Source organism: Cryptotermes secundus, unplaced genomic scaffold (genome assembly GCF_002891405.2).
Source record: "Cryptotermes secundus unplaced genomic scaffold, Csec_1.0 scaffold2210, whole genome shotgun sequence".
NCBI classification, from domain to species: domain Eukaryota; kingdom Metazoa; phylum Arthropoda; class Insecta; order Blattodea; family Kalotermitidae; genus Cryptotermes; species Cryptotermes secundus.
The window spans coordinates 131495-142833 of NW_019735601.1; the positions used below are offsets into that span (position 1 = coordinate 131495).

The following is an 11339-nucleotide window of genomic DNA, read 5'->3' on the forward strand; positions in this document are numbered from 1 at the left end:
CTCAGGGCCGTTACCAAGGACGTATATTTTCAACGAACAAGAAGTCACTACAGAGTCTACATTTCAAGCAAAAACTCATTAATATTTTCATCTGAACCCTCGGTCGTCCAGCCCGTAGCTAGTCACCATACTGGCTGCCAAAATAGCATATTTAGTGCTTGTAATTACTTATGAACCGCCTCTGTGGTCTAGTGGTCAGAGTTCCTGCCTACAGATGCAAAGATCCTGGTTTGATTCTAGGCGCTACCAGATTTCCTGAGAAGCAGTGGGTCTGGAACAGTGCCCACTCAGCCTCGTGAGGATAATTGAGGAATTATTTGAAGGAAATAGCGGCACAGGTCTAGAAAACCGAAATTAAAGACCGTGGGGATTCGTTACGCTGACCACACGACATTTTGTATCCGCTAAAGTTGGCACTAACTTCGCCGACAAGCGGCGGTCGCTCGGTCGGTATAGACTAATACCACAGAGTCTGTTTGAATTATATTTCTGGCTGCTGTTACCAAGAAGGATTGTGTAGTGATAACGCTATAGATTTATATTCGGGAGGTATTCAGTTCGAATCTCGGCTGCGGCACCGGCTATACCGGAAGGTTTTTTGGGGTTCCTCAGTCCCTCCAGGAAATTTACTTGATAACAGTATCATGTCACAATCACTTCCTTTCAAATCCTTCACTAATCACCAGATATCCTACCATTCGACACTGTGTAATCTGAGCTGCCGATCACGGTGGCCGCGCAGTCTGGGGCATGAATTATCTTCGCTCGCTTGAACGCTGGGATCGCAGGTTCGAATCCCCTTTAAAGGCATGGATGTTTGTTTGTTCGTTTATTCTGTGTTTGTGTTGTTCTGTGTGTAGGTAGTGGCCTTGCGAAGGGCTGCTCACTCGTCCAAGGAGTCCTACCGCGTATAAAATATTACGAAACTGAAGAGGTCAGGGTCCAACAAATGGCTGTAGTTCCGTTGATGAATGAATGAAATATTAGATACTGATAACGACGTCAAATAAACCACAAAATAGTTAATATTAATATGTGGAATATAACATTTTTTATATTCTTACATAAAAATTATACTAAATTCGCAATAAAATATCGTAGTCCATGTTATTACTGGCATGTGATGATTTCCATTTTCCACTGTCCTAAGTTGACTTCTATTCCCTTGAGTCTAGTTGCATAATGTTAAATAATGCTTTGTAGTACCGGTCACAGTGCTTCCCCGCCGTATCGGCGCCTATCTGTTCAGTACGGTTGTCCTGCAATGTGGCTGACTAGCACGACATAAGAAGAAACAGGTGGCAACTTCCAAACCAGCGCTTCTATCGCTAAGTTGAAAAATGTAGTATCTCCATGACGTGTCACATTTGTGAACTAAACGGAGAATTCAAGGCTTTGTTACACAGTTTTAAGGATAGTTTTGTGTTCCACTTTGCACAGTACAATTAATTGGCATGTAAACAACACTGAACACATGAACACATAAAGCGGGTGTCCTTTTTTTTTTCTTCCAAATAAGTTATTTAGTTTAAGTAATAAAGATCATATTACAGAAAAACTTGCTCTCCAGACGTGTAGGCAACATTAATAAATACCATCGGCAATTATTTTTTTCTTGCTGGCTTCTTTGTAGCTGTAACAATGTAGACTCTAGTAGTTTATGCATTACGACGCCAATGAAGAACTAAAGAATTATATGTAAAATAAAGGAAAGCCTAATTGTAGTTTAAGGCGCTATTCTGTATCAGCTAATCATGTTATTATTATTATTTTATTGCTAGTGAGGTGGGACTAAGTCCCTTTGTACTGCGGCCACTTCTGGCTTATTGTACCAGCCCCAGATGATAGGTGAGGGTGATTGTGGAGCAATTGGTGAAATGAAGATTGGCAGTGGAAACAGAAGTAGGCGGAGAAAACCTGCCCCAGCGCCACTTTGTCCACCACAAATACCACTTGACCAGACTCGGGATCGAACCCGGGCCAGCGATTAACCGCTTGAGCTATGGCGCGGCCTAGCTAATCATGTTAACTTCATATACTATGTAAACCGTTTGTACCTTCTCACAATACATTTTTGGTTCTGAATAGTGATTCAGTAGGGTCACATTAGAAATGGACGATTAATTTTAATCGAATTGCGTTCTAAGAATCTTCTCTTGAAGTTGTTAGTGTTCTTTTGATCTCGGCTGAAGCACGCCTCTGTTTCATAGTCATCTCTTTCTTTGTCTCTACTGCCCTTTCATGAAAAGTAAAGGCAAGACTGTTTTCGGTCTCAAAAACCACGTTATAGAACGAATGGGAGCGTGGAGGTAAAGTTCCTTGCGCTCTTAGCACAGGTACTAGATGGAGGTGAGTGGTCAGCGTCAAGTTATGGCCGCTTTACCCACCGGTGAAATATTTCCGGTAATGACTGGGTAGGCCCCAAAGCGTGGTGTAAAGAGAAAGCCCGTGCCCGTCTTGAGGCCCGATTCTCAATCGTCCCTCCCCATAACCACTCACTTTGGTGAGCATCAAGAAAACTGCGTTCTAGGTTCAACGATGTACATTCAGATGAACTAACATTTCTCTAAACTCGCGTATTTTTCTCTTGAACTATCGAAATATTGGTGTAACCTTGGTGCATGTATGGCTACCCTAATTTTTGTTCTGTCGTTTTCTTAATTTTCCCACGGCGACTGCTGGGATAATGTAATGAAATATGCCACGACCTGCACCTTTCAAACCATGACATGTCACTCATGATCATATATAATCTCTCGAGGTAACCTTCTTACATAGCCTAAGTATCAATCCATTTATTGGATAATCTAGCATTTAATTTTAATATGCCTTCAATATCGTGAAGAAAGGATGTAGTAAGGTAAAAATAAAATTGTCCCTGTGCCTAACTAATTAAGCACGACGCCATGAAGACGTATTGGGGAGGGGATGTATAGAACTACGTTTGTTTTCCCCAGATAAATTTACAGAAAATATGGACAAGTAATTTGATTAAGGAGTAAATCCCACCTCTATGAGGCATGTTGGTTACATAAAATCGGAATTTAACGTGTTATCGATTATTGATTATCGCTACATGCGCATGTGTGACTGAAGTGACAGTGGCCGTGACGTAGTGACGTGGTTTATAAGCTGAGCAGCGGATGGCTGGTTTGATCAGTTCGGTTGCTAACGCCAGTGGTTCAATGTGGTGGGGGTCCAGTGGTCTACTTTACCGAGCTAGTTAGCCAACTGCTTGCGTCTTATTTACTCAGTGCTCTTCTAGTCAGTCGGCTCTGCTAGTTGCTACTGCGCAGTCAAAGCAGGGCTTGTCGTACATTCCGCAAGTTCGAACTGTTTGCTAAAAACGTGACCATGTCGCCACCGAAGAAAGAAGAATGTATTGAATTCGCCGACGTAGAAACAGACAAGGTTGGTGATACACTATTCTCGCCACCGCCAATGAAGCATTCTCAAACCCGCGACAGTATATCCTCAATTGACAGCGACATTTCGTTAACTTACGATGGGAATGGTGAGCCCACTGCAGTGGCACCCAGTTCTGGGGACGACGAGGGGGCTCATCTGGCGGACCAGTCGGACTGTGGCTCAGATACAGGCTCTACGACGGGTAAAGATTCAGGCTGTGAGGTGACCGACAAACCCCAGGAACCATCCTTTATAGAACCAGATGATGAACTGGCCAACCGGATCGTGACACAGGTGGAATTTTATTTTTCGGACGTGAACATTACAAAGGACGCGTTCCTGCTGAAGCACGTAAAACGCAACAAAGAAGGGTTCGTGTCCCTGAAGCTTATCTCAAGTTTTAAGAGGGTAAAACATCTTGCTAAAGATTGGCGTGTTGTCGCGTATGCTCTCGCCCGATCAACAAAACTTCAGATTAACGAAACGGGCACCAAATTACGGCGATTAGCACCGTTACCACAGTACGACGAAACGACGCCTTCTCGAACTGTAGTAGCCATGCACCTTCCACATGACAAGCCCACAATCGAGAGCGTGGCAGAGCTGTTCTCCTGCTACGGCGAGATTGCCCTGGTTCGTATCTTGCGGCCCGGAAATCCTGTACCTGCAGATGTCCGCAACTTTGTAGCTAAACGTCCCGAGCTGGACGGTGTCGTGTGCGCCCTAGTGGAGTTTGTGCATAAGGAATCTGCTGAAAGGGCGGTACAATCACCAGACAGGGACTGGAAGGGGCATAGTCTGGGCATCAAAGTAGTGGAGCTCAACGTCCCCGAACGCACGAAGAAGAAGTCTCTGCCCAACAAGAAGACGGCGCTCGCCAGGTTTTTCGAGTCGGAGTGCTCTTCGTCCTGCCCCAGTGGGTCCGAGGCAGAGCAGGAAACTCGCCAAAGGTACAGATTGCGCCGCTGCTGCTCCTCCTCCTCCTCTTCGTCCAGTGGGCCTTCCGCCCCCAGCACCACAAGCTCCAGTTGGATGCAGCGCCGCCTTGCCTACAGCAGGGACTCCGGCTCGGAGAGCAGCAGCTCTAGCCTGTACGGTAGGTCGCGGTGCAACAGCGTGGTGTCTGACGCCGGCAGCTGCAGTCCCTATGTCCGTTCTCGCTACAACAGTGGCATGTCGGACAGTCACCGCTCCCGCTGCAACAGTGGCATCTCGGACACTCGTCCCCGAAGTAATAGTGGTGCTTCACATCTACCAGACAATGTTGTTCGGCTGCCACGCGGGCCGGATGGGACTCGCGGTTTCCATTGCGGCTACCGGGAGCAAATCGCGGCCATTCTGGCTGTGGGCTGAGCCCGAGATTCGTTCGTCTGTTTTCAATGTGCATGTCCACTGCTCGTAAAGTTGAACATTTTATACGGCAGATACATGTTTCTATTTATTGGCAGTCTTGCTTTGAATGGTTAATGGAAAAGTGTGAGCCGTCAACATGTAGACATTCTACCAAAGACAATGTAAACTAACGTTAGCTGTCAGTTTATGTTACTTTTGTTACACGTAAATAAATATATCGACGACGAAAAAGAGAAATTAATTCTCATTATTCATGTGATAGGCCTATTACCCTGAAAAGTACCAGTTAATTTTAATAACAAGATTGCCAGCGAATGTTCTAATGTGTTGCACGAGGTTGACGAACTGAAACTTGCAATGAATGCCTTTCACATCGCTAGGTCAACCAGAATCACAAAGGGAAAGTAGTAGAATACTGACCCGATTCTTAGTACAGGATGTTCTTAAAGTAACCTCCGTATAGGCCGTGCCATAGCTCAGGCGGTTAGTCGCCGGCTTTCCACCGCGACGGCCCGGGTCAGGTCAAGTGGGATTTGTGGTGGTTAAAGTGGCACTGTGGCAGGTTTTCTCCGAGTACTTCATTTTCCCTTACCAATTTTAATTCCACTGATTGCTCCACAATCATCATCATCATCTATCATCTGTGACTGGTACAATAGGCCAGACAGTGACCGCAGTACCAAGTGGACTCAGTCTCACTCAATGAAAAAATAATAAAAAAGTAGCCTCGATATAAACTAAAGATTTTATCCCGTAGATTTTATGACGTACAAAATACCATAGAACACGCAGTAATACAGAGCCAGACAGACCTAAATAGTACTAAAGACATCAAATTAGGATTATAAAATGGCTACCAAACAGGATTGACAGGAGGCTGGAGAAAATTGCATAGTGAGGAGCGTCATAATGTGTACTCTTTCCTCAGGTTTTGGTTAAGTGGTTAAATGATGGAGGATGAGGTGGGCGTGACGAGGTATGTAGCAAGCACATCAGAGACGAGAGATGCATACAAAGTTTTATTCTGAAACCCTAAAAGGAAGAGACAAAGAAGACTTTGGCACAGATTGAGGAGCAGGTATATTAAATAAATAGTGCTTGAGAATCTTACTGTATTCATCTGACTTAGGGCGGGGACCAGTGACCGACTCTTCTGAATACGATAATGTACATTGGAGCTCTGCAAAAGGAGAGGAATTTCTTGACCAGATGAGTGACTATTAGCTTCCCAAGCACAACTCTACTGAATAGTTATCTGTACCAAATAAACCGAGAATATCCCTAACACACGAGGTACTACAAAATGCATAACAAAACCTAGAACATTTACTATGACAGCGGGCTTTTTAACACAGAAATAAACGCCCGGCTTCCATAAAAATAGATAATTTCTAGAGATTTCAGATTTTCACGATGGTAAGTATGAAGATTACTGTATTATGGGATGTGACGCCGTGTAGTCTAGTAGAAAGGTACGAAGGCTTCAGAGAGACCAGCTGCCTACATCTGCAGGGTAGAATAACCACGCTGTGAGAACTTCAAAGGTCAACATACAGTAATTTGTGGGGAGCCTACGAAACGGAACACAACTTTTGCCGGACTCGCCTAGTTTCTGGCACTATGGATAGCAAGACGGCGTTCGGAAAATATCCTCTGTAGCATTAAATGTACTTCATTAACACGTGGCTGCATTTGCTTAATTACTTCGTTTTCGTTTTTCAGATTCTTTCACTCTCGTGTACCCTGTCAAGCATCTCTCTAATTCACAGTAAAATCACAATGTAAACTAAACAAGGCCTGGAAAGGCGGTCTCCATTTAGAAGAGTATATATATCAGTTTTCCTTAAACGTAGTTTTCTTTGCACGATACCGTTTGAGCTGCATACAATATAGTGCCGAACGAGATGAAAATGATGAGTAGGTAAGAGTTTATAAGAAGACAATAGGCCTATTAGAAAGTCTTTTCACTGGAACAATAGAATTATAGTATAATTTTATCCTGCATTACAAACTCTGGCTTCCCACCGCGGCGGCCCGGGTTCGACCCCGGGTCTGGTCAAGTGGGATTTGTAGTTGACAAAGTGGCGCTAGGGCAGGTTTTCTCCGAGTACTTCGGTTTCCCCTGCCAATCTTCATTCCACCAAATTCTCCATCATAATCACCCGGGGCAGGTACAATAGGCCAGTCAGTGGCCGACGTGCCGAGTGGACCCAGCTGGACTTCACCCCCCCAGCCCCGCTATGAGAAATGGCTTGAATTCCCGGAATGTGGCCTAATAGGTTTCTATAAAGGCGTATTCTGAACCTAAATGCATCGATATCAGAAGAGATCGATGTTCCTAAATGACAGCTGTCCCATTTACACCATGGGAAAATTATCGACTCTTTTTCAGTTTGGTTATTGACTTATTTCGAATTTTTTTTTCTTTGGCACTACAGCCCCAGTGGGCCTAGGCCTACCTCCATGAACTTCTCCGTTCACTTCGGTTTTTCTAGATCTTACACATTCGGTAGGACTCCTTGGGCGGGTGATCAGCTCGTCTCAAGGCCTCTACCTGTACAGAAACACAGAAAAACGCACAAACTAAACATCCATGCCCTGAGTGGGATTCGAACCCACGATCCAGGTTTCCAAGCGAATGAAGACAGTACATACCTTAGACCGCTTGGCTACCGTGACCGGCATTTCGAATGATTACTGAATAATAAATTGGAAAATATGTGAACGGAAGTGGTCATGGCCTACTTCGAGATACTGTCTCGGCAAATACATGGAGGGACCGATGAAAATCACGAAAATCCTTCATCAGGAGAGTTGGTTGCCGGGTCCACTTGAGACCCAGGATGTCCCGATAAGCAAGCGGGAGTCTCAAACTTGAAATAGTCACGTTTAAGCGTCGAAATGTGGATAAACTGCAAATGTTGTGGAAGGAAGCGACCCCAAGTAAAGCTGCTGCCGCAACGTCTGATAAATTATGGTATAATTATGAGTAGAGGATTGAGTTGGGTGTGGTAATGGAACTGCATAGCAATACAGTAAAGCAGTATCCTGGACTGACTTAAGAAGATTACGAAAATCTTCAGGATTGCGGATTTTCGAGCCGAGAATTTCTTGAAACTAAAGCAGGAGAAAGATGGGGAGTACACAACATGAGAAAGAATGAAACTGAACATGATACTATAGTCGCGGTTCATTAGTGATTCAATTGTTGTTTCTTCCATTTTATCTCACACATTGTGCACAATTATGTCAAATGATTATATAGAATTATATATAGGTAAGAAAAGGAAATAAAATGCTGTAGGTGGCCTTGGTATTTGTTTCGCGGTCTTTCGAAGACTAAGACAGACAGGCTGGCCATGAGCCATGCGATTTGTTGTAAAGATAAGCTACTGATAATGTTATGAATCATATCGCCTTGACGGTAACCTCAAATGATTGTGTAACCGTGAGTAATTCTTGTGTGTGGGACTGCACGTGTGTTTTACCGCTGCCTGGACTGTAAACTGTTTGCTACGACAAATAATTATAACATAAATTTTCCAGTAATTCTCTACAGGTTTCAGAACGATCACAACCCGATGGGCCTCCATGGCCTCTTACAGGGATATCTTTAACTGATACCGATTCATTATATTGTGGCATGTAGACCTGCTGCTAGGCAATGACCGCGAAATGAGCAGCTATATAACGGCCGTCGCTAGGTTGGAAGATGATACTAGGCGACAACTCGTGAAGACACAGCAGACTATGAAGATTTGGTACGTGCTGTAGTCAAAGTCAAAGCCTTATTGCGACTGACGTCGGTCAGTCGGTAAGTTTTGCCCATCTGGGGCTCATGACCAGATATTTAATACTGTTTGACAGTTACGGTCTTGCTTTTGTGGTGCGCCCTATCTGACAAGAGGACGGGTATGTCTTTAGTATATGCTGATGGCCCTCGCCAACATAGTCTTCCTCGTGTCCGAGTCCTTTGGGCCTCGTGATTATATTGTCACTGTAGTGAACTGCAGAATGAGTGAATTAGTCTTAATGCTGTAGTTATTTAGAGTTAAGTTCTGTAAGAGTTCAATAAATCTAATTACTAATCCAAACCTTATCTACAGTCACTCAATCACGTGACAGTATTGTACTGGATATTGCCCCTTATCTGAAGCATATTAGATACACCGACATTTCAGTAGTTATCTCTACTTCCGTCTTCTTGGGATTGCTATTATAATACAGATTTATGGGTCTTACTAATGTTGTTATACTTTAATTTTAAGATTTGTGATCAAATCAAAGGCCCAATAATAAGAACTATATTAGTATTGTTAGCCCAACACCCAAACCCCAAGCTGGAGGACCACCCTTTGTAGGCTGTCTGCGACTGCTTATTCAATATATTCGCAGCTTCCATCCATACCTGGAGGACTTCTCCATCCACAACCTGAGGACGCGCCATGCCGTGGTGACAAGAAACCCACCTAACGTGGTTGTTAAGTCATATATAGATGAAATTATTGGGGATCATCAGTGTGGGTTTTGACGTAACAGATCAACTACAGATCAGATCTTCTGCATTTGTCAGATATTGGAGAAAAAATGGGAGTACAATGAGTCAGTACATCAGCTATTTGTAGACTTTAAGAAAGCTTATGATTCAGTTAGGAGGGAAGTATTGTACAATATTCTGATAGAGTTTGGTTTACCCATGAAACTAGTTAAGCTGATTAAAATGTGTTTAAGAGAAAGTTATAGTAAAGGCGGTATAGGTAAACATTTGTCTGATAAATTTCCTATCCAAAATGGTTTAAGACAAGAGGTGGTTTACTGTTACTCATTTTCAAATTAGAGTATGCATTAGGAAGGTCCAGGAAAACCATGTGGTACTGAAATTAAACGGGACCCATCAGCTGTTGGTCTACGCCGATGATGTGAATCTACTGGGTGATAATGTAGATACCATAAAGAAAAACACACAAACTTTAATTGACACAAGGAAGGAGGTTGGTCTAGAAGTAAACAGAGAAAACTAAGTATTTGTTGCTGTCTCGTCACTAAAATGAAGGGCAAAATCATGACATAAAGATAGGTAACAGATGTTCTGACACTGTGGCACAGTTCAGATATTTGGGAACGACGATAACAAATCAAAACCTGATTGAGGAGAAAATTAAGAGAAGACTGAACTTGGGTAATGCTTGCTACCATTCAGTCAAGAACCTTTTGTCTTCTCATCTGCTGTCAAAAAACATAAAAAATAAGACTATACAAAACTATAGTTTTGCCTGTGGTTCTGTATGGGTGTGAAATGTGGTCTTTGACATTAAGGGAGGAACATAAACTCAGGGTGTTTGAGAACATGGTATTGAGAATATTTTGACCGAAGAGGGTTGAAATGACAGGAGGTTGAAGACAGCTGCATAATAAGGAGCTTCGTAACTTTGTATAATTAGAATGATCAAATCAAGGAGGATGAAGTGGGCAGGGCACGTAGCACGAATCTGGGAGACCAGGAATGCATATAGGATATTGGTGGGAAATCTGTGCAGCCAAGTTCACTTTCATAGCGTTCTGTGCAGTGAGATGCTGTAGTGAAATAATGTTTTGAGAAATGTCTGCTGCACAAATATTTATAGTGCAGCATTCTAGCAGAATCAATGGTGCAGGATATCCCAACTCCTCCTGCCCTTACCACAGCCCCGTAAGAGTACTAGAACTTATTGTCAATATAGAAATAATTTACCAGTAAACATTACAAGAATGGTGCATATGCTACATTATGGGGATAGGTTTATGACATTAATGCAGACATTGGCTAAACTTAATTTCTTCATTGGATTAAGCAAGACATAATAAAGTCATTAGGTCATGAATTAAAACAGACATACCGTGCTACATGCACCCAGGGGCAGAGCATATTTTCTTTCTTTCCATTTATACTGCAAGAAGCAATACAGTCATCATAACACAATCACAGTACACTTAAGGGTTTCTTGAGATTCTACAGGCCTTCTTTGAATTAAGCAGAAAGATTCTTAACATGCCATAACAGAAATTGATGAAATATCGTAAAAAGAATTTTTGACTTTATATGTATTTCTAATTTCATTCGGCATAATAAGCATACCATTCATATAGAGAAACAACATGGAGATTTAATTTCGTGCGTACAAGTCGACTCCTATTTCACAACTGTATCAAATAAACATCCATACTTACCAATGAAAGGAAAAACATGCCACCATAGTTATATGAAAATCTACTCATTTTGTGCACCACCGCCATTAACGAAATATAAAATAAGTGACGATCGGGTAGGCTCTGTGATTGGTTAAAACAAATACGATTCGATAGGTTGCTGAGGCGGCTCTGTCATTTGTTCAGCCGAAGCGATTAGATAGGTTGCTGAGGTGCCCTGTGATTGGTTCAGTTTAGTTCCAGACTATGTAGTTACCATAGTGGATTAGAGATGGCAGCAGTTTGTGTGCGCAGATGACGACTGAGCATGTTTCTACTTCTTTCCTCTTCTATCCCACTTGCAACCCCCCAAACCCTCCACGCGGTGATTATCAGATTAGGTGAGTGACACA

The 11339-nt window shown here is 42.9% G+C and overlaps 1 protein-coding gene across 1 annotated transcript; it reads left to right on the plus strand.

Moving 5' to 3' along the window:
• The first annotated feature begins 3171 nt into the window (after positions 1-3171).
• On the plus strand, positions 3172-4985 carry LOC111869720 (la-related protein 6). The gene has a single exon (XM_023861445.2). It carries the CDS (start codon positions 3355-3357, stop codon positions 4759-4761), a length of 1407 nt encoding a protein of 468 aa, XP_023717213.1. The 5' UTR covers positions 3172-3354; the 3' UTR covers positions 4762-4985.
• The last annotated feature ends 6354 nt before the right edge of the window (positions 4986-11339 follow it).